This window comes from Micropterus salmoides, unplaced genomic scaffold (assembly GCF_014851395.1).
Source record: "Micropterus salmoides isolate LMB-PRFRI ecotype aquatic unplaced genomic scaffold, ASM1485139v1 Ms_hic_scaffold_7, whole genome shotgun sequence".
Lineage (NCBI taxonomy): Eukaryota > Metazoa > Chordata > Actinopteri > Centrarchiformes > Centrarchidae > Micropterus > Micropterus salmoides.
This window is the reverse complement of record NW_024044459.1, coordinates 6,662,004-6,686,488: the sequence shown is the minus strand read 5'-3', so window position 1 is coordinate 6,686,488 and position 24,485 is coordinate 6,662,004. Positions and strand designations below refer to the sequence as shown.

The following is a 24,485-nucleotide window of genomic DNA, read 5'->3' as shown; positions in this document are numbered from 1 at the left end:
TGTAATCTGGTTTATCTAGACATTTCCTAAATCGTTGTCTAAATAAAATGTAATCTGGTTTATCTAGACATTTCCTAAATTGTTGTTTAAATAAAATGTAATCTGGTTTATCTAGACATTTCCTAAATTGTTGTTTAAATAAAATGTAATCTGGTTTATCTAGACATTTCCTAAATCGTTGTCTAAATAAAATGTAATCTGGTTTATCTAGACATTTCCTTCCAAATGTAATCTGGTTTATCTAGAGATTTACTTTCACTTTAATTGTTGTTTAAATGGAATACAATCTGGTTTATCAAGATAGTTTCTTAGAAGTTTTTTAAATAAAATGTAATCTGGTTTATCTAGACATTTCCTTACACTGTAATTGCCATTTCAATGAAATGCAGCATTCAATACTGAGTGTCATGTAACTTCGTTTACACAGGTAAAGTTGAATACCAGCCAAGAGATTGATGACAACAACCATGGCTGTTTCAATGGTCTTTTATAACTACTGCCAGAAAAAATAAAACACCACAAATCCAAACAGCATAAATTTTTTTTACAACTGATTATCATCATAGTGTGCACTTAATACTGTAGCTTAGTCCCTACACATACACACACAAATTTATTCATTCAGCTCTATTCTTTGCTAAGGGACAATTTCAGCACTGCATGTAGTGTGATCAGGATACTCTCTTAGAAAATCCTCACCAAAAACAATATCTAGCATGGATTGTAAAAAAGGCAACACGGAAACAAAAAGTTAACAAACTTAAGCAGGTTCAGTGGAATTCTCAGAGCATTTTCAAGTAAACCAAAAGAAAAATAAATGTAGAGTGATAAAAAGGACCCTATAATGCACCGTTCACATTTGCTTTGCTCGCTGTGGTAAAGCTATACACTTAAAGGGCATCACGTCAGGTCCCAAACACTACTGTAACATGTCCCTTACGGCTGTATCATGTGGAGGTGGAATGTGCTTCCTAGCTTTTGCCAGCTCTCTGGTCTCTCCTCAACAGGCCGGGCTCAGTGTTCATCAATCACTCCACGTCAACATGCGCTGGTCCTCGTAAAGTCCCAGGATCACTAAAGCGTGATCAAAACACATTCCACTTCCAGGACGGAGAGGTTTCAGATCTTTCTGTAGCTTTCAGACGTTCCTGTCGGGAGCAATAAAACATGTGGGCCAGCGGTGGAATCAAGCAAAACACAATAAAAACATTGGCTGATAATCCTCAGCATCACAAAGCCCTATCAACAGAGAGCCAATGCTTTTTCAAATGCCATTAAATAACTCACTCGCACTCTCTCGTACACAAAAAAAAAAAAGGAACTGTCCTTTTTGGAGGCTCTTGTGCTAACTTTAAATCACTGAATATCTAATGCAGCTGGACACATTGTCACAAGGTGGCTTGGCAAACGGCACGGCAGGATGTGCTTCAAAATCGAGACAAAAATGTTGCTTCTGATGTTGCTACGGATACCCTTTGGCAGCCCCATCTGATCCAAACCAACAGTGTGCAGTCACCTTCACCAGACACGTCCAACCAGTTTCTCACAGTCACTTTCTATTAGTGTTCATCAAGAGGCCCAAACAAGATGGACCTTGTTTTAGAAACAAATTTCCACGCTGTGACACATAGCCTGGTTGAGATAGCCAGAGTTTGAAGCGTCAGGTTCACTCGCGGAAACTGTTAAGGCAGGAAATGGGTGTGGAGTTAAACAAAAAAAGCTTATCTCAGTGCATCTACTAAACTGTATGTGTGATATGTTCATATACACTTCAGGCACACAAATAAAGCAATGACCTCACTACAATGTCTGGAATCCATGCAAATAAATACAGTGAACTTGGTATGTTGAGGCACAATAAACTCACAGCATTCACACAGCATTACATGGCAACACTATGTTTTAAGTCCCCCCTGTTTAGCATTTACAAACAGTATATAAACATTTAATAAACGGTCTATAACACACTATAATGTAGTTGTAAGCAGATTTAAGTGTATATAAAACTGCCTTAAATGTCCTTATAGCTGCATAATGTATTGTATTTATACTGCTTACTAAATAGGGGGACCCAAAGTGTTACCCACAAAAATCAATGTTGCTGACTGAAATCAGACAAATGAAATTACACTGTGTGCTACAAAGGATCTCTATAGTAATGGTTACTCACACTAATTTCAAAAATGTCTAACACAACATCAGCATCAAACACACAAAATCTCCTGGTTCTAGCTTTATATTTAACGTTCAGGCATGAAAGTCATATCAAATTCGGCAAGAAAGTAAATAAGTGTATTTCCTAATAAGCGGAAGTATTCCTTTTTAATGAGACGCTGCATTGAAATAAAGCGAGTCTTCACCTATGAATCTGTCACTGCTGGTTTCCAAATACTAGAGCACATTCTCCCAAAATGAGGGCCCTGGGTGACACGCTATTTCACAAATTAGAGTCCCAGGCTTATAAAGTTTAAGGCTCTCTGATCTGAACAGAACTCAGTCAACAGACATTTTATAATTAAAAACAAACAAATGCTACTTATATTTATGATGAACTGATGCAGTGAGCTGTATGTGCCTACTGAAAGAAGTCTAAGTGCAAGATGGCAAATGCAGGCCTACAAAACACAAACACTCACATTATATGGTTTAGCGTTCAACTCCATACACATCAAATTATTAGCAGTCCATGAGACCTTTAGTGTAAAACCATCATGAGTGTGTTTGTGCTGCTGAAATCAAAAGGCTCTGAAAACATATTTGGCAACAACTCCTCAAATCTTCACGATTGGCCCACAGAGAGTGTTCATATCCTGGTTTCCAGCATCAAAATCCACACAGGCACTTTTTCCATTGAAAGAGAGGCATCTGTATCATACTGTAACGTCTGGAAGACTTCGTGCAAAAAGGCTGCATCTGTCTGAATTCCTTTCGATGGGGATTTTCAGGGTTGTGGGGGGAATTCCAACATCACTGGCTCGTTTGGTTTGTTGTTCTTTAGAAAGCTGATGAGTTACACAAAAATATTCACAACCAACAAAAGAAAAAACATTGTGACCGTTTATGAAAATGAATCCTCTTGCAAAGAACGTTGAAAATCGGATTTGCAGGAATTCCCCCCTTAACACCGTGCAAACTGGGTTAACTGTGAAGGAATATTATTTGCCAGGAAAAGCCAGGTAGAAGGCACTGAGACTTGGTTTTCTTTTTCCTGCTGCTCCTTCAGACGTGAACTGAAGGCAAAGGTGATCTGCAGGATTTCATCGCTCGTCAGTTAATACTTGGTTCGCTAGGCTTCTACCAGAGGCATGGCTTACTAGTGTAACGGTAGACATACAGGAAAGCCCAAACTCTACACAAAGCGCCTTTGACGCTGCACTGGGAGGATGGATTAGCTGTGTGTCCAGTGAGGTTCTGGTCTGCCTTTAGTGTCGCTAAATACTGTGGACCGACATGCAGCGTGACAGGGTGTCGCTGTGGTGTGGGGGAGAGGGTGTGAGGTATAACAGTTGACAGCGGGGTTGAAAGGTTGCTGCGAGCTCAGGAGAGCTTGCTCTGATTGTGCTGCAGGAACAGGGAGGGGAAGATGGTGAAGTCAGGTCTCAAAGTACTTGTAGATGGCCGTGACATAAGTCATGACGCTTTGCCAGTCTGGCCTCTCTGTGTGCACCATCTCATTTATGTCCTGGAATGGAGAAATAGTCAGTTAAGGAGGATCAAAAACTGCTAAACTGAAGATTTCTATCACACCAAAAACACGACATACTTTATTATAGATAAAGAATTAATTTGGTGAGTGTACATGGAAACAAAGCAGCATCTCTATAATAACTGAGCAAACGTCATCCATGGATCAAGGTGTGGCTGAAATTTAAAATAAAGTTCTGTGGGTATAAACAATGTCTAGCTGTACAGCTTTTGTTTGTAATGACTGACACACCAGCAGGTTACAAGCATAACTATGGATGACACATTGTATAGTTGCAAAACATACAGTAGTTCATCTCTTAATGATTCGAATTAGCAATGTCAGTGGTTGAAATGTATTTAGGGTGGCATATCAGAAAAGGATGAAAAAAATATATATAGTCTCTCTTATTTTGGTTTTGCTCACACGTAATAAAGTAATCTGATAAAGCTTACCAAAGTGCATTTGATGCCCACACTCTCTGCAGCCTGGAATGCTAAGGTGAAGTTTCTCCTCTGAGAAAAGTAGAGAGAGAGTCACAGTTCAACACAGTGGACAGTATTCTAACAACTGTAATGGTGTGGTCATAATGGCTTACAGGTCGGGCCTTTCCTGGGAGCTCTACTTGCCTTCTCTTGGCTGGTGAGCTCTTGGTAGGGGATGTGTGCAGGCAGGTAGGTGTGGAGAACGGCGCAGAAGGCCAGGCCATCATTCCAGCTGCTGCTGAAGTTTGTGATATCAATGTTCTGAAAAAATAAAGTGACGATCCGTTAAAACATTGATTCAACTCGACAGAACAGTTACAGTTCAGGACTAAAAAACTATTTCTGGGCCTTATCCGAGCATAGAGGGTACAACATTTTATCGAAGGTCATGGATACCACTGCCGGCCACTGTGTACTACAGGCTGTCAACAATATTATAGTCACAATAAATTCATGGAACCATTTAAAAAGCTTTAACCACATTGAAAAGCAGCTCAATATGATGAAAATCTGGGGATTTTATATGAAGTGAATATCAACATCACTTTTCCATATCACTTCTTTTTTTTATTTTACCCATATTTACTAATTTTACTAATAGATCGGCGTAATCAAGAACCGGTAAAAAAACAAAAAAACATAGCAGATACCACTCTTTTTCTGGCTATAAAGGAAAAACAGGACTTGTTTCTGAAATAAAACTCTAGCATCAATCTTATCTTTTTAACAAGATTATCAGCCGGGGGTTTGAAAAGAAAGGCTGTCATCAAGCCAAATACTGGGATATTTATAACACGAGACAACTTGAAACTTCTTTCCTTGAGCAGTAATAATATGAAAAGTATTCACAGGCTTTTTGGGCTTAGCATTACCTTTGTTTTACCAGAATTTAAATCCAGCTTTAGTTGTGAAAGCTGAATCTGAATCATATTAGACACAGCCTACAATTTGGCCAAACCCTCCCATGACACCTTTCCTAACCATGCCTGATCAGATAGAACAGTGTTTCCCCACACATAAACTTTACTTGGGGTATATTAACGGCTCCCCAGGTATATTTGGTGACCCATTTTAACATTTTGCAGGGAAACACAGACACAAGTCTAGGGATGGGGATCGTTAATTTTTATTGATATAGATACCCTTATTGAGACTGCTTAACGATCCAATTCTTTATAGATACCACTATCGATACTTTACTATTATTTAGTGATGGTTATTTGGTAAGACCAGACCCAACGGGCATGAGGTAGGCCGGCACGGTATGAGGAAAATATTCAATGTGTGATAACGTTACATACTGAGATGACATATCACTTGCGATAAATAAATATATTGAAGTGTACATATTAACTGCCTTTAATTTAATATTTTAAATACAGCTAAATGTTGTTTCTAGAGCAGCAACATTAATGTTTACAACAGCAAAGTAACTCAATAACTTTATCTGACATCACAAGTAGTGAGTGACGTTCAGAAAGAATAACATCAGTCTGTATCAGTCCCTCCTCCTCTCTCCTGGCTGCAGGTAACGTTACCAGGTAGAAGGTGGAGCGGCTGGTTTGTCTCAGCCAGCAGCTGAGTTTTTAAGGCTACAGACCAGTCTGTGCTCCAGACAGATAGCTTTCTATTTAGCTTGTTTTTAACATTTAGCTAATGCCAAGCTAGCGTACATCATAGGACCCGCAAGTCTTGATAGCAGTATCGATAAGCTCGAACCTTTTCAGGTTTTCAGAAATTTTGGAACCGGCTCTCGATCCCCATCCCTACAGACACAGACATGGTGGACATTTTATAAACACGGACCTAGTAAAGCGACAGTCAACACACCGGATGTCATTTGCTACCACACTGATTTGGTTTCATAGGCTACATCGTTAACAAGTCTCCTCTACATGCGGCACACCTGCTGCTGTAAATGGAATTGCGCGTGGAAAAATCTAGAAAACAAGTTCTGTGTCTTTTCAGCGACTTTATAAAACATACTGCTGATGAAGAAAGTCAACAGAGAAGACACATACAGGGGGAGAAAGACAGGAAGAGACGAGACAAGCCGGTGTGTTTGCAGCAGAGGTGTAGGCGTGTGCGTGTGTGGGGGGGAGATGAAGGGAAAGGGAGCAGACTCAATTAGTGAGTAAACACTAAATAAGGTGGAGAATGAAATGAGAATGAAATAAGAGGCTAGAAATAGAAAATATACCTTGCTAACACCTAGCCCAGACTCCCCGGCATTTTTACATAAACTCCTTAAACGGTTTTGAACATTTACCTTCAAAGATCTTAGCCAGAAGGGACTACTTAGACATGGAACTATAAAAATTTAATGAAGTAACCTCCCCCGCTTTCACTCTGGAATCACCTTGGTGATTAGGGTGAGGCTGAAAATATAGGTATGGGATGGCGCAATAAAATAATCTTTTCCACCATCAGCCGTCATCTGACCTTTGCAGGGGCTGTAAATGTGAGTTCAAAACAACCACTAAGGTTTTATGTATGCTAAAGTTCCTCAGTGTCACAACTACAATCTAGATAGTACACAATAAGTCAGAGAAGCATCGTGTTTTCATCATCATCTGTCAGGCAGACAGGATGTGTTACATGTTGCACATTACACGGAAAAACATGGTGGTGTCATGAAAACCACAACCTACATCAGAGTGGTAGTGCCAGTCTAGGTCAATGCTTCAGCATTTATTGTGTCTGCACATATTTAAGCAGGTCTGTCTGAGGCCTCACTACAATCAACAAATAAGAGAGCAGTCACCACAACGCTATGCATCCGTAGCAACACCATCACGCTAGACCGAACCGGAAGACAAGAAAAGACCAAGAAAGAGACACACCACGATTCGAGAGTTAAAATTATAATCCTAAAGATATTCCTTAAATCAAACTCTGTTTTTTGATAACACTTGTGGTTGGTATTTTTTCCTGCAGCCCTGTAATGCATTTACATTTTGCAATTACATCTGTATAAAGTTGTTTTCATTGTTAGTGTAGAGTCCACCTTTCCGGAGCTGGATTCTAATTGCCTAGCTATGCACAAGGGACTCACAGGAAATGATGCAGCCTGTAATCCTGCTTTACTTATTTTAATTATAACTCATTAAGTTCAACCTCACTGTTTACTGTTAATGCAAACCCAGTATTTCTACACAAAATACAAAGACAACGGTCATTGTCGGCATCTTTTGACAGCTGAGCAGATTTAAATGTTGCAGGGAAACAACAAGGAGAAGCCAGAAAGCCATTAGATGAAGAGTTGAAGGAGAGAGGCTGCATTCCTCAAACTCCTGAGCAAGGTGACCACCTCCTTACTGCGCCCTGCTGTTATGTGGAAAACGCCTCATGTCGTCTGTCTTATGCAATCAGATGGAGGTCGCTCATGACCTCATGGAAAAAGATTATTGACCGACTTCTTTATAAAAACAAGTTTGTTTGGTTACATTGTAAGCAGATACACCAGTCCCTCTTCCTGTTGTATTTCTGATAAAACAGCTGCTCAAAGAGCGTTTCCTGCCTCCAGAATTCTGGGAGCTGTAGTTTGAAACTGTGCTTGCTGTTACCACCAGTAACCACAGGTGTTGCTTAATCAATCGGGAGTGAAATTTTAAGGATCATAGCTTTTCTGCTCAGGGACAGGGTTCAAGATGAATATTTTTCTCACTGTCCAGACATTAAATGATTAGCCTCTTGTTAATGTGTATGGGTCTAGTAACAAAAATAATAATATAAAAGAAAATGTTTACCTCCTTTTCATATTTTGTACAATGCATTATTATTAACTAAGCACCCAGACAGACATAAAGATCAATTTCAAACATGTAGCAGAAATTAATCATTCTATGATAAAGCTTATACCCAGTAGAAGGAAAACTGTGCTCTCTGTGCTGCTGCCTGTTCTTGTAGCTCTCCAGAGACTGTTTTCTTTAGTTATCTTTGCGCTGAACTGGCGACACACCACAAATACATATTTGTGTCGCCATATTTAATCCAGGGCAGTCCATCCTGCCATGAAGGAATGAATTACTCTTTTCTTTTCTTGCTTTTATCTTACTTTTCTCACATATTCAGTAGTACTCCAACGCCTGTTGGATATGTTTATTTTTTATTGTCCGTTTTTGCCAAAGCCATCAGAGAGGAGTTATAGACACTTTTGGACAGCTGGTATCGTCCAGTGACAAGACAGGAACCCACCTGATAACCCTCAGTCTTCTTCTGGCACCACTTTAGCAAAGCATTTCTCTTGGAGCCTCCGTACTCTCTGGCCAGTGCTGACAGTGGGTCCTTTCTCTCTTCTCTGTATCAGACGCACAGAAGGGACATGTAAACAAACACAGTTTTAAAACATTTACGATGTCAGTAAGACAAACAGATTAGATGGTAAGCATGTTTGCTAAGTGAGCTAGGAAAGCTGTCACCGGCTGTATGTTTTGTCAGCAGACCAATCGAAACTACAGTAAGAGGAGGTGACGTCACACAGTCAACCGAGATTGAAAATAAAGACACTGACGTTAAGTGTGAGCACAATATACAGATGAGTGAGTGCCCCAGGAGGTGATACCTTAGGCGGCTGCGTGCTGTGGGAGTGATGGAGGCGGTGGGGGAGGAGGAGGACAGGGAGAGCGGGGAGGAGGCAGTACTCATAGCCAACAGGGAGGTTGAGGAGGCCCCGTCTGAAGCAGACATGTCCCTCTTTATCTCCTCACTGCTCCGGCGGGACACTGCGCAGAACAGGGGAGAAGACTTTAGACTTTTCTTTACTAAACTAGTGACTGAGTTAGTTTATAAAAGGTTTATAACAAGTTCATGTAACTTTACTAGCATCTCTAACCTGAGATTGCCTTAGTGGAGTCCATGTTGGAGACCCTCTGGAGGGCAGACGGAGGCCGGCTAGCTGAGGTTCCCCTGAGGAGGTGCTCAGCTGTGGATAAATCAAAGCATTTATATATGTTTCTGTAAGGGACTTCCTCTGAAATTAGATGTAACAGGGTCAGTAAAGAGCCACATTCCAGCCCCTCTGAGTTTAGGGAATGCTGACGAACAACGCTGCTTTGCTCCGCAAGAAAACAATAAATCAGGGGAAAATAAATGGAACACTGGAGGCTATGGCGAAGACCGCACGTTCACATGAAACACTTGAACTCATTACTAGTGAGAATGAACGGAGGGAAAATTTACTATATATGGTGGCTCATTATTTCCCTCTTATCCTTCATTCTAGTGTTTTGATTAACTAAATCAGTAAGTCAATATACAGTAAACCTGCAACTCCCAACTCCAGGCTTCTGGGGAAAAACTGTCGTGCTATTTCTCACGACAGCAGGGGCGGTCCATTCCCATTAATCGTTAAGATAGTTTTACTGTGACAGAGGTACAGCAGAGGACGAAGGACTCTGGCATATCCGGTGTGTGACTCATATTTAAAAGTACATTATTATTATAGATCTTTTACAGATTCATATCTACATTTCTGAGTGAAAGTTCTGAATTAAAGAAAGTGTCATTATTTCTACAGTGTGTTTAAGTTGTGTATTTAAGTTATCACAGTGACAGCTGCCTCACCTGGCATGGTGATGTCTGTGTAGCTGGGCCTCTTATCACTCATGGAGGAGAGCGGCTTGGCAGCTGACATAGACCCAGTTATGGAGTGTCTCTGAAACAACAACAAATAACAGCTGTCTGCATTACAAAGTGTGTGAGTCGTCTTGGTTGAGAATAATACAACGGAAAATATATAAATCCAGTAAATGGCAATACTCCAAAAGCCATCAATCTCCACATATAGTGATTTTGCATTTTTCAGAAAAACTGAAGGACTAAAGGTGGGGTAAGCAATTCTAATCCATGTCTTTTTGTCAAATCCAGTGAATATCTCCTCACGGTCGGCTAGCTCTCCATTTTGCTGTCTGGAATCTGGTGTCTGTAGACAGCCCTGGCTCTGTAAATGGGAAAACAAGCCACACAACACTCTTCCAGCCATGATTTGTGCGTCAGGTTTTTATTTTACCTTTATTTTACCAGGAAGGTCAGTTAAGAGCCAATTCTTATTTGCAATGACAGCCTGGTTGGAGGTTAAAATGCCTCCAATAGAGAAGGGGTGTTGGGATTAAATTAAAAAAAGAAGTTTAACATTGGTAACGTTAAATGACTCGGCGATGGATATACAACTTATTTTCTAGTTCGCCAAGATGCGCTGTTGTTTTAATGTTAGCTATATAAGCAGGAAAGCTGCAAGTATTGCGGTCTGTGCTGACTCGTCCTCTCTGCATGCTAGCTTGGCAGCAGCAACTGTAGCAACAGTTTTCTTTTTCCCACAACCTGGCTAGTGTTAGTTACATTACGTGCTATGTCATTGTTCGCTCTATATCATGATATTTGTCATGGTACTCCGGAATCAAATATCCCACCTGTAACTGTTCCTTTATTGGTGAAGAAAAATACCCTACTTCTTAAACGAAGAGAATTACAAAATAAAATAAAGCTGAAAACAGAGCTCTTTTTCCTAGCTCATTAAAAAGGATGTTCTGGAAACATGGCTTTCTGGGAATTATGAGTATTTTAATGTAACAAATTATACCACATATGTAATGTATGGTCACAGTGTTACTAGAAAAAGTAATTTGGACCAATTATTAAGAAAAATAATGTTCACTGTGTTCAGTGCATCATTTTATTCCACGGTTGCGCAACACTGCTTCAGGTGAGCTTTATTGAACAAAATGGTAAAGGTGTCTTCTCTAATTCACATTTTACTCCTTTAGCTGACGCTTTTATCCAAAGCAACTTACAATTGCTATATATGTCAGAGTTCGCACGCCTCTGGAGCGACTAGGGGTTAAGTGTCTTGCTCGGGGAAACATTGTTGGACGAGTCGCAGTGGGAACTGAACCTGGGTCTCCCACTCTAATCAAATTAGTATGGAAACCTGACGATTTTTATTATACTGAATATTATGCAAAATGTGTATCATAATGAGTAGGCTAGATGTTCACATCTGAGAGTATACTGTAGTCAACTGTGGCAAACTTCTGTTCAAGTACTCTTTAGGCTCTGGGTCAATATAAAACAAGAAATGGCTATTCACCTAAGGACAGGGAGTGTCTCATATTTACAATGTACGCAGGCAACCAACTGCAGCAGATAAAGAGAGAGCAGGAAAGGCTTTGTTTATTAGAATATTAAATGCATAACCTGCCTCTTTCAAAAACTTTTCACTGTGGAAAAAAAACCCTGTACACTGTTAGTCACCTGTACTCTGTAAAATTTCCTACATAAAAAAATAATAATATTGATTCAACAAAATCTTTTTTTATCAAGAGCTTATCAGAGCCTTTCAGGTGCAAGAACTTTGTAGCAGTTGTTACAAACTAAATCTTGCATCCAGTCCCTCTGTCCATTTTTATTTTTAATAACTATATTTAAATGTTTTAGAACCATTTTGTTTGTTGATACTAAGTGTCTCTAAGATATCTGTCCTCATCAACTGTCTTGTGTTGTTTTGTTTTTTTTTAATGACGACTTTTCACATTGTGGAAAATAAAGTTCCTAACTAGCCAATAAAATGGTAAGGTAACAGGGGAAAAAAGGAACATATTCATAGCCTTGTACCTGTATGGGTGAAACAGCAGCTGCTGGGGGCGTCTTCATAGGACTGGGGCTGAGCGGGGTGCGTGGTAGCGGGGCAGCTGAGGCTGTTGGAGCCACAGTGGCACCATTGGTAGGGGGACCTAAGTAAAGATTGAAAAAGAACCAATACATGCAGCTCCGTTTAGACCTGCTCCACACAAATAGAGACCAAATATACTCCTGATGTCATGAACTGCATTAGTAGCCTCGTCTATTAAAGTTTCTGCTGCATGAACAAATGCTGAACTTGGATGGTTCGCCAAAACAAATTCATCTTACTGCATAATAAATAGAATTTACATCTGATAATCCGTTCTATCAAAATCTAAAATTAAAGCTAGGATTTTTTTTATTTTTTTTTAGATCAGTCTTTGAAACGGATGCAGAACTCAGTCAAAAAGCATCTTGGCATATGACTTCATGTACAGCAATGGGGAATAAATAAATAACAATTAAGTTGCATTGTCAAATTATTATTAAAACAAAGAGTAAAGGGAAGCATCTTATGATTGTGTTACTTTGTGAGGCACTGTCGAAGCTCTTGATGAGTGTTTTGACGGTGGGCGAGGGCTCTGAGGAGGTGGAGGATCGCCGGCTGAGACCCATCCCCTGTCTGAGAGCAGCCAGGTCCCTCTCCACGGCATTCATGTAGTTATACACTCTACCTCTCTCCTCGTCCTGCCTGGGAGACACACAGGAATCTACTCAGTATATACACATCTAGAGCTCCTAAGCTGTGTACAGAATGGTTTGAGAAACTTATTCAGTCCGTATCATGTCTGTCAATTATAGTGAAATTATTTAAAATTAATTTATTATTTGGTCAGTAAACTGTGGGATTCATCAGCATCAAATATGCAACTTTAAATGTTCTCTCTTTTTGTTTATAAACATACGACAGATCATGTCAGTGTGACTGGAGCTCTTCCGAACGTCTCTCTGTGGGTCTTACTTGCGGCTCTTGACCTCGTCCAGCTCTTTGCTCAGCTTCTCATTCTTCTCCAGGGCTTCCTGCAGCCGGCGCCGCAGGTCTCCAATCTCCTCCTGTGCTTCGGACTTGATGTCATTAGCAATGACAACGGCTGTCTGCAGATCAGCCTGGAACTGACGCCACTCCATCGACTCCTCCTGCGCACACAAACCGCACACAGACACACACAGACAGTGATACAACAGCAGAGAGCAGAAAGCTGAACATGATTTAGGCAAAATGGGTAAATCGGATTATTTAGCATTAGGTAATGATTTTTGTGGACATTTGGGGGCACCGGAACAAGCTGACATATTATCATCACATGAAGTTAATATGGTGAACTTGTTAGCAAACATTCACTTATTTACACATCCAGCAGAAACAGAGAAACATAAGCATTCATTTAACAGTCGTGTTTCTGGCCACCTGATGTTTAGTCCAATACTCACTCTCCTTTTAGCTCTGCTTTGATCTCAGCAAACCTGAGAGAAATATCTGGCTCTTTAGCTGCTAAATCCTCCACTATCTTCATCAGCTAGTTGCTAACTTGCTGTTTGGTACTGGGTAGGTAGCATGAAGGGAACTTTTTTCAGTAAAAACAGCTGCCTGCTGTGTCTGGAGTCAGGCCAACAGCAGAAGAGTGTTTACTTCTCAGCATTGGTTTTAACCAGTGTCCAGATATATTAACTTTTTTTTCTAAGAACTAGCCTAAAACTGCTGCAGTTTGGCATCTTCCTTTCTTCAAGTGTACTAAAAGCAAAAAATCCTGGCACTAAAAGCGCTTGTCCTCACGTAGCCCAGTGCCCCCCTGCAGCTCTCTTACCCTCAGTCTGCGGTGAAGAATCTTAATCTCTCTCTCCATGTCGTGCTTCTGGTCCTGCAGCTTCTTCACAGAGTCTGAAATAGGAAATAAATACATGTTGGTGGTATTAACATGCCACAGAACAGACTGACTCAATAACACACATAACTTACTGCTGTTAGTCTGAAGACTTGACAACAATTGATGGCAGTGATGATTTGGTGAAGAGTTTTGAAGTGAGGCTGTACGAGGTACTTAACCATAGTCGGTCAATTACCCGCTGTAGATGGCGGTTGGCAAACACCCAGTTTAGAGAAAGACTCAGGAGTACCGGCATAGAAGCAAAGCAATAGTACTGCATAATTAAAATGCTATATTTAGAACATTTTCACCACTTTACCCTCTTCTGACAGGGGACTGAAGCCATTATGTACACTTATGCTCTCTTTAACCTCGCAGAACACAGGAGTTGCTGGTCTACCGCTAGTTTCTTCTGCGAGGTAAAATTACGTTGAAGAGCAAAATGTTATCAGCTCCAGCTCTCTGTCAGAAAGGGCTGTTTGATGGCAAGGTAAAATATGAAAATGTTGTAGATATAGCGTACAGTACGTTTTTAGGCGATCCTTCTTTTAGGTGGCTAAAATATGTTTTTGCTGCTGCCCCATTGCTTCCATGCCAGCACTCCTGTCTGCTTCTCCAAATAGGGGGATGTACATGACCAGCAGCCACTGCAGGTAAATACGCGGACTATGGAGAAGTCCCTCATACAACCCCACTTTAAATAAATCCGAACTATCCCTCCAATCAAACCAGTTATTCTTAGTAGATGAGTGGTTTCACATAACAGGATCTCTACAGGATCACTGGCTGCCTGCCTGAGTAAACATGATATAGCCAGTCAAAGGTTGACCATTAGAACATGTTTACACTTTTGACTGCGTGTCCAGCCCACTTACTCTCAAGGTCTGTGATGATGAGGTTGTCGTGGAGTTTAAGAGCTCGGTGCTGCTCTACCTCATCCTCCAGCTCAAAGATGGTTTCCTTCATGTCTGCGATCTCAGTCTCTTTCTCCTGCAGCTCCCCGCGCTGCTTCTCCAGCGCGCGCTCCTGCTCGGCCATCTGCTGCTGCACCTGTTCCTGGAAGTCTCTGTATTCCCTGTCCAGCTGCACACAGGAAGAGGGGTATCCTTCATTTAATTAACAAGCCATGAATTCATTAGCTGACTAATGTGCAATAAAGCTCCAGCAGCGTCATACTGTAATTTATAGAGATGTACTGTGTACAGTGTTCTTCTGAACTACACATCGCCACAGTTATCCTCTGCCTAGTGTAATGTTGGAGAGGAATGCTGAATTTGTGACATTTTCAAGGTCAAATCTGGCTCTGCTCCATAGACAAGAAAAGGCGCACTCATTTTGGTGACCCAAAAACTCTTGCACCCTAGATTAAAGTTTCATTTAGGTCAAACACACCAATTTAGCATCTTATGGCTTCAGGAAAATTGATGCCTCACACAAATTGTCTCTGTAATAGCCTGAGATTTTACATCTCAAAAGCTCTTTCAAGTTTTAACTAACCTTACTGCAGGTCTCCTGCAGCCGGGTGAGTTCACTGTGGGCTTGTTCCAGCTCCTCCTGCAACTTCGCCGCCTTGGCCTCAGCCTCTTCTTTCCCCAGACGAACTCCTTCAAGCAGCTGGCAGATGTCATTTTTGTCCCCTGCAGTGTGAAGAGAGTACAGCTCGGCCACCCTCTGCCTCTCCTGGTCCAGCTGGGTTCTGCAACGGCTCAGCTCCGCCTGGTCATTGCTCACTGCTGCCTTGTACTCCTCAAGTGTGGCCGCCATGGCAGCTCGACCCTGTCGCTCTGACTCCATGATGCGCTCCATCTGGTGGTTTCTCTCTTTCAGTGCTCCGATCATCTCCTGGGCCTCTGCGTTGTCCTGTTCAGCCATCTTCAGCGTGTTGGACAGGTGCTGTTGAACCCCCAGCAGCTGCTCTCTATCAAAGCGGGCATTATCTGCCAGGTCTGCGTAGCGCTGCTCCAGCTCCATGTAGCGGCCACTCTTGATGTCCTCCTCTAGCACATACGATATATGATGCTCATCCAGCAGAGAGCGCAGGTACTCAATCTGTCGACCGTACAGCTCCAGCTTGTCGCTCTGTTGGCACAGGGAATCCATGAGGATCACCTTCTCTTCGCCTAGCCGCTCGTTCTCTCCGTTCAGCTCCTGGGTGATTTGCTGCAGGTCAGCCAGCTCCTGTAATGTGGCCTGGAGCTCCTCAGCAGTGCTATGCTGGTTCTCTTCCATCTGGTGGATGCGCTCTGTCAGACAGGCCACTGACACCTCGCTGGCATTGCCACTGCTGCCTCTCCGTGAGCACTCCCTGCTGGGGGCGCACTCCGACTCGGATGATGAGGAGGCTCCAGACGGGGCGTCCAGAGCGTCATCACTGGAGGTGACTGCCTGGTAGACCTCGCTAGATTCACTGTCGAGGTTGTCTGCCGAGCCTCCATGTTGGTGTCCTGTGAGCAGATCCTCCAAAGAGCCGGGGGCAGAGCCTTCAACTGAGGAGGTCAGCGTTCCTGTTCCTCCGCCATCGCTCTGCCCGCTGCCTGCTGCCAGGTCCGGGCTCAGGGAGGCGTAGTTAAACAGCTTGTCAGACCCATCCAGCCTCTGCTCCAGAGAGAAGCCCAGCGCATTGAGCCGGTCCTTTAGCATTCGGTTCTCACTCTTGAGCAGGTTCAGCTCCTCTCTGATGGCCTGGTTCTGCTCTTGTAAGAGAATAAGAGTGGACTCCACGTCTGCTGCTGTGATGACTGACACCTGGGGCTTCTCTTCCTCCCCAGCTTCTTCCTGGGGCATTGCTTCGTTCCCTCCCAAGCCAAGCTGGGCCCTCATGTCCCTCAGCTCGCTGCGAAGGTGGAGGATCTCCACGTCTTTGCTTTTAGCCAAACCCACCAGGTCTTTTACTTTGGCCTCCAGAGCCACCTTATCACTGATCTGGCCATCGGATTTGGACTTGCTCATACGGCCATCAGACTCTGCCAGGATCTGGCCGCGAGAGCGCTTCCCTGAGGCCACATCCCCTGCTACAGTCCCTGATACTAACTGCTTCTTATTGGCTGAGGTCCTGGATGTCCGGAGACGGTCCCTTGATGAATTTGTCTCCTTTGAGATCGAAGCTGTCGACCGCTTGGATGAAGTACCTGGTAAAAGAGAAAAAAGTAATCCTTTACACTTGCAATCAACATCATTAAAGATTAAATTAACACCTAGGCATGGAATATATACCTGATGTTGTCTTTGGCTTGCTGTCTAGGTTGCTAGCATTAGTCCCAATAGAGGCAGTCCTCTTGGCCTTGGTGACAGCATTATTTGATGCAGGATTTCCTCCAGCCATAGCTGCTAAAAGATCATCATTGCTCTTCACCTGGTGGGAAAATAATATATCAACATATTCACTTTAAATTCACAAGAAAATTAAGTCAAATTTAAACCAGCATTTATCAACACTAACCCGTCCATCACGAGATGAGTCTTACCTTAGACAGAGGTGCGGTGGTGCTGGTCTTGGCTGCAGGTTTTCCGGGCCCAGTGGCAGCCGCGGCCTCTGCCTTCCCTCGATCTCCGCTCACCTTACTCACCGCTGGCCGGACCGACTTCTTCATACTGAGCTCTCTGATGCTGATACATTTACAGCTCAATCTGTGCACAAAAGGAGGGAGGAGAAAGGTAATGTATGTCAGCAATCAGAGTGATAGCTCCAGTTTTCCATGGGATGAGGAATTCTTTCCACAGACGCTATTCCCTAAACACTAGAAAACACTGAGACCACATTGAATAGCTGAGCACTTCTAGAAAATGTGTTTCTCCCCGTCTGCCTCTGTGATTTGAAATTTGTTCTAGGTGGCTGGTGTTTGGGAGGCGGTGGATAATTTTGCTTATTCTGATGCCTACAATGATAACTGAATGTATATAGTGAAGTTTAAAAAAAAATGGTGTTTATTTATATTTACATCGTTACACATGAAAACTTGTGTGGTACTTGCGATGATTCCAATAATTTTGTCTTCACCACAGTTTGGAAGCTGATAAGACAGCTGTATGGGACCACCCCAGATACAGGAATGTTATGTAAACACTGAAACAGTGGCTTTCAAAGGCCAACCAAAACCTCCACTAGATGGCTCTCGTGCACTGGTGATAGTTCAGTCAGTTCAGAGTTTCACTTGCCTGTCAGCTGCAACAACGATGACACTGATAAAGCCTCAGTTTAATCTCTGTGTGTGGTTGGTGTGGAAAGAATGTGGCCTTACAATCTACTCCTTAGAACAGACAAAGATCAGTAAGATAGGGTTTTTCTAGTGTAGTGAGCAAAGCCAAAAAAGGAAATGTAGATTCCTTAACAGATCAAAGTGAAAGCCCAAACCAACACAACTGCAGTCATATTCTGAGAGGCAAAAATATGAGTCTGTAACTGGGCAACTGGTCTGATGCACTGCATCTCATCTTGCAATGTCAAGGAATCATTTAGTGCCATGTTCGTGCAAGATGTACTCACACCAGTTCACAATTACCGCTGCTCAACCTGATAACCCAGAAGAGTTTAACGGGGCAAATTCTTCAACATAATTTGGTGAGTGTGTAATGTGTATTGAATTAGTAGCAGGTGATACAAAAATATTCTCCCAAACTTTAGCAAATGAAGCTTGGAGTTGTCTGGTGCATTTTTGTATCTGGTGTTCATTTGGCAGCGAACAAGGTGTTGAAACTGGCGGTAACCAAATAAAAGCTTTTAGAAAACACAGGAGGCTTTATTCAGTATTGTTCACATGTTGCGTCAAAGTCTGAAAAGACCCTGACTTGATGCCATGATAGCAAGAAAAAAAAAATGATTTGGGACACAGCTGGAGACAACGAGTAAGTGCTTTAGCACAGATTTGGATGTCCTAGAGGTGCACTATGGCTCTTAAGAGGAAACAGTGAGCTGAAGTTATTTATTTTATACATAGGAAACCCAGATACGATCTATCTCAGAGTCAGTGCTCTGTTTTCATTTTTTGTTTTCCAGAAGTTTGTTGTTTGGATACGGAAATAAATATAATCAAATATCAGCAGTAAATCAGACTTTAAATAGAACACTGTGAGAAGCTGACCAATGAATTGTAGCAGGAGCACAAATGTTTAGACAACTCACTGAAACATTTCCTTGAATCTTAGCTAGATAAATTACACACGACAAAAATGAATCACCAATCTAACACAGTCGGAGCAGGTGGAGATCTGTAGCTCACATCTGAGGCATCTGATCTCTCCTGATACTTCCAGAGAATCCAAAATAACCTGCTACTAAACCACAAGTGTGCTTTATTCAAAAACAAAATACTTTTCTAATAGATTTCAGCTGTGTTTCCTTGGTACAGATGTTATTTTCAATCTGTCATCTTGCGCCTTCTGAGAGTTGAACTTTTTGTGTTTTTTTTCCTGCAGAGAGGATATTTATTTGGCTTATTATTTCTTTCGGGTTAAAAGTGGCCTTCAGAGTCTGATTGGACTTAAAGATAAAAATTTATATTTTTCAAGTTGCAGAACTTTTGCAATCTTTACTCATGCTTACAAAAACTGTTGTTTCTGTTCAAAGACACCATATATGTGCCACATACCATCAGACCACAGACAGTTTACAAAGAGCCGCAAGCAAACAAAAGAAACAATCTTCCCTGCCTCATGTGGAGGAAACAGTAAATGTGTCTCAGCTGGACTAGACTCTACAGCTCTGCAGAGGTGTATATAATTTAGTCACGGAAACAAACCTGTACTTCAATACAACCTACATGCATAGAATATTTGAAGTATATTGTGTTTACATCTGCAACCTCTTTGACCATTCAAAATGTTAATTCTGAATTTACACCATGCATCTTTCCCCAGTCAGTGTCTTTTAATAGGTCAAAGCTTCCCGAGTTGAATCTACATCCCCACAGGCCTCACCTTATTTTAGAAGCTTTATGTCGTGGCCATACTTTGAGAACATGCGTTTGATATTTCATGTCTGTCCTGTTCTCACTATGTTACCCATACCGAGACTTTGTATGCTGACAGGTTATCTTAAATTATACATGCAGTGAAGCTATAAATAATTGATTAATTTTGTTGTCTGTCAGTCTGTCATTGCCAGAACGTCTACAGTCCTGCTGTGCGAGTCTTCTTACTTTTTGTTGCTGTTCGTTTTAAAAACACAAACCTTTTGGTCACAAAGAAACAAAGAACATTCAAATGTGTATCAGCACCACTGCAGCTACTAAACTCATAGTATATGCCACCAACCAAACAAACGTCTCCAGCTGAATTGTTAAGTAATATAAAGAAAGGAATTATATTCCTTATCTGTAATATATCTTTGCATACCCAACTGTGTACTGCATGTATTTATCCATAACACATACGTTTGGCAGGGCGTTTTCCCTGAGCACTGACATGTGCACTTAACAACTAGCCAGTTTTCTGAATAGCTGAATGTGTGTCAAAGCAGATGTCTGAAACAGAGAGCTGCTAGCTAGAGCACAGCTCTTTTTATTTGGATCTGAACAGACATGGGAGCGCAGGCTGGGGACCAGAAGTGAAGCAAAATGGGGCACTCTCTCACTCTGCAAAAAAGATGTGTGTACCATTTTAAATACTCTTAAAACAATAATTCATACACCATGAATGTATACACACTGGGCTATAAGCATGTTTCTGTGATGGTACAAAACAAAACTAATAATTCCACATCATTGGCCAGTGAGGGTATGATTATGTAAACTGTACTAATTTTTCCTTTTCAATATAAAAAAATAAGTCCATCACACAGAGGGTGTCAACAGAATTATTTACATGCAAAACACCTCAACTCAGAAGGTAATGTCACTGATTCAAATTAAACAGCTACAGTATTTGATTTTAGTGTTGCAATGGATCCACGGTTGTCCAAAAGAACAAGTGTGTGTAGTGTTTCTTCACAGACAGCTGAACAAAATTCTGGGTAGAGAAGAAAGTGGGGGTAGTAGTGGTCTAAAAACTCATTAATACCCGTCCCCTGCTCGCCTTCCTTATTCGTGCTTTAATTTTAACTGTAAGGAGGCACTTCCTTGCCATAACAGCAGTTTCTGGTGGTGGCGTCTCTAGTAAAAAAAAAAAAAAAAAAAAAAAAAAAAAATCTACCCTACAAAGGTGATTGTGTGTACAAGGACAAGCAGGCACCAGTCTGCCTGAGACAGAGCGGACACTGTCAAACCTATGCCTCACTATTAAAGCAGGGGAAGGCAATGTTGGAGAACATCTAGATGTTGAAAGCAACCAACAGAACCCCCCACCCCTTCAGGGCCTCCCTCCAAAGCACATTTCCATGGCATAGGCAGACAGGTAGGTAGGCGAATGAAATGATTGGCCGTGCTTACTGCAGTGCTGCAACAGCCACAGATACCGGATTTCTGTTCATTTTTGTGTCTGTGCATTTGATTTATTGATTGCTGTCAAGATGTACAGAGAATTTCAACAAATATAACAAATAGTACCTCTAAATAAATTGCCTGTCCCAGCTGTAATATACATAATATACATATATATTACAGCTAGGATATAATATATATTATGGTGTAGCCTTCAGCCAAATGACAAGCAACAGTCTCGGTATTTCAATGCTAGTATAACATGCTGATACAAATGGAGGATCAGCAAGCCTAGCATATTTCCCTCTTTGGCACTTTTCACATCATCAGCATTAACATGGTATTGTAGAAGCAAGACCATCCACAGCATTCATATTTGTACAAGTACAGAATATATTGAGATGTGTTTTGCAAATCCTCACCCACCTTCCACTTAAAAGTTGCCATGCCAAAAGCTACTAAAAATGTAATCATCTTTATTAAGTTGAATCAAACAGAGCATGTGTTTGCTCGAAACTATAAATTTGTCTTGGAAATGCATGTCTTTCTTTCCCCTTTTTCAAAGTCACTTGGGGGCAAAGTTTCCAAGACTGCAGCGTCTCATTACTCACATCTCCTGGACACTGATTTAAAGAGTGGGCTGTGAAATATTGTTTTTCCAAGCTATTCCAGGAAACATCTGCGGTCACCTGATTTAAAAAAAAAAAAAAAAAAAAAGTTTTTTTAATGAATTGACTAACGTTACGCGCGAAAGAAGGGGGTTGAGTCAAGATACACACAGCTCTGCAATAGTATGCTGTTTGAGTCAGCCAAGGCACTGACACGCTGCAACATCAGTTCACTGTTGACTCTCCTCTGGGGGATGGCAAATTCACATTGTTCTTGGCTACACCTACATTAGCACCACGGCTAACGTTAGCCCAACAGTGTATCATTCAACCACACAAGCACATACTTTACCAACTAGACCTTTCAGGTTCACGACTACCAGGCTCTACGGAGTAAGCAAACGTCGGTACTATCATGATAGAGACCAAATGGCAACTTAAAACCAAGGAGATAACCCAGCTAGCTAGTTAGCTTTATCATCAGGCACACAGGGACGTTCAGTAACTTCACTTCCTGTTTGGCCACACGCTTTCAAAACAAAGGCACCGAGCTAGACACCTCAGACAACTTTTACTGACACAATAATACTATATAATAAAACTCAGGTAGAACGAGATAATGTGAACATAGAGCAGTCAATAGTTAGAGGTATTGTATAGTGGATAGATAACAGATGTAATGTGGCTTCATACTGCAGCTATGTATTGGCAAGTGAAAGGGATATTTCCAGGTGACTGTGGAGCCAAAGGCTTTTAAGACTTAGCTTTACCAACTTTTTTCAAATAATAATTATAGGTGGTCTTGCCAAGACGTGCGGAGTACTAGCAGTACACTAACAGTACAACCAAATGTATCACTGAATTGCTTTAAACCCATAGCCAAGAAAGCCATTAAATTATGTATGACACTGGAGGCAACATGTCAACACGTTGAGACTTAAGGCTTAACGTTAAGACTTATTTTGAAATAATTCACAGTACAGAGCCAAGTTAATTTTTCTAGCTTGACCGCTGAACAAAAATCTGGTTAGAGGGTTAAAACAATAATTCTCGCTGTGTTTAAAACAAACAAAACGAACAGCGCGAGCATGCGTACCTTTAGAGTAGGTTTGTTTGTTTCTTTTCTGTCAGTTATTTTACCTCAGCTGTCAGTAAACAATAGCAAAGCTTAACGTTAGGTTGCTAATGCTATCGTTAGGCTAACGATGTTAGCACAGCCGGCAAAAAGACATCGCTCTTTCAGTAAACGAATAAAATATTCATACCTGAGGTTCTCCTAATTTCCCTGTTTGACAGGTTGACGGAGGTCCGATGAATGTTCATATGCGGTCGCTACCATTTCGGGAAATTCACAACTTCAGACTGAGAGGGCAGGCAGCATCGGTTTCAGATGTCAGCCCCTTACTGTTGGCAGCAGCCGGATGATCCTCTGCCCCCTCCTCTGGTTGCATCATCTCAGCATCACCCCCTGTACAGGATGTTTAAATATCCAGGACTTTATTTATTATTGTCTCTAAATTACTCCTAGCTGGGCCAAAGGTCTGCGCAGCTTCTCTTCAACCAAGTCTGCACCAACTTCATTCACCTCCTCTTCTTCTTCTCTTAATTAAACTTTATAAATTCATAATCACCCAATCACACTCCTTCAATTAGAGGAAATACCATATTTACCTTTTAATTTACCATTACATTATTGTAAATGTGTGCATCAACACAGTGGTTCTCAAGGGGGTCCTTGAGGGGGTTCCAGGGGGTCCCCAGCTAAAAGGGGAATAATTTATTATCACTATAATTACATTCAAAAGAAACACAATGACAGAATGTGTAACTTTTTTGGCATTGGGTTTTGAAAGCAAAAATCCTATCAGATGGGTGACCCTGGTACAAAATGGGGGTCCGTGGTCTTATTTGTGTCAGATTGGGGGTCCTTGATGTGAAAAGGTTTGAGAACCACTGTATTAACATGTCACGCGGGGAACACACCCAGGTACCACTGGACCACCAAAGCCCAGACACAGTAAATGTGTAATTCGCTTTTCATTTACATGCTCCTCACTGTCTTCACCAGTCCTACACAGAACCATTTGCATCTCTAGTAGCATACACACTGGACAGGGTAGATGGAATGGTGTACAGGTGTACAACTCAGTATGCTGAGCATAGCTACAGTAAAGTAGGGGACTGGGTTTAGCACATATTTATGAAAGAGGACTGAAACATTGGTGAGTCTGGACATAACTGTCAGTCTGAGGATTAATTAAGTTAACTAAGAAATGATGCAAGAATAATGTTACCAAGTTTTTATTTACATAAATCATACATACAAGAGCCACTAGTCATTGCTCGTCCTAAGAAATACTAAGAGTTATTGCTTATTTTACATAAATGACACACCTTTAGGGTTATAGTTTGTGCTAACAAGTGTTTGAATACATGTAGTGATTTGGGGGGGAAAAAATATTAACGCAAGCACACAGTGCATTTTCACATGGCTTTGAAAGTAATATTAGGTATGTGGATGATACACCTGTTAATAAACCAGGAGAATTGGTTATGTGTGAATCCCTGTGCTTCAAGGGCTACCTACTAAGGAACATTTGGTATTTCAGATAATCTCTTATATCTACAGCAGTGTGGTTCTGTCCTATATTGGTAGACTACAGAGAAGGAATGCACAAAGCAACACATGTGCATTAGTGAATAAATCAAATCAGTAAGAAGCTAAAAAAAACAATATGGACACAAAACATATGAGACATGGACAAAAGACGACTGTGAAATTAAAATTATACACAGCACTGTCTATTCCATGGGAGGAAGAATTAGGCCTCGCCTTTTCCTGGAATGATCTGCCTTTCACGTCTCTGTAC

The 24,485-nt window shown here is 41.5% G+C and overlaps 1 protein-coding gene across 2 annotated transcripts; it reads right to left on the bottom strand.

Annotated features, from left to right (window-relative positions):
- Nucleotides 1-468: 468 nt before the first annotated feature.
- On the bottom strand, nucleotides 469-23,251 carry specc1la (sperm antigen with calponin homology and coiled-coil domains 1-like a). 2 transcript variants are annotated; one of them, XM_038704591.1, is made up of 16 exons: nucleotides 22,881-23,249; nucleotides 17,120-17,282; nucleotides 16,869-17,007; nucleotides 15,153-16,783; nucleotides 14,531-14,738; nucleotides 13,596-13,669; nucleotides 12,752-12,927; nucleotides 12,318-12,481; nucleotides 11,782-11,900; nucleotides 9,736-9,826; nucleotides 9,005-9,094; nucleotides 8,735-8,894; nucleotides 8,368-8,470; nucleotides 4,315-4,431; nucleotides 4,141-4,200; nucleotides 469-3,682 (listed from the first exon to the last, which is right to left on the bottom strand). In XM_038704591.1, the coding sequence occupies exons 2-16, from the start codon at nucleotides 17,243-17,245 to the stop codon at nucleotides 3,593-3,595; spliced, it is 3,348 nt and encodes a 1,115-aa protein (XP_038560519.1). In that variant the 5' UTR covers nucleotides 17,246-17,282; nucleotides 22,881-23,249; the 3' UTR covers nucleotides 469-3,592. The 2 variants fall into 2 exon arrangements, 1 of the variants encoding a protein (XP_038560519.1); XR_005442549.1 differs by having other exon boundaries at nucleotides 3,602-3,682; nucleotides 4,284-4,431; nucleotides 22,881-23,251.
- Nucleotides 23,252-24,485: the final 1,234 nt, after the last annotated feature.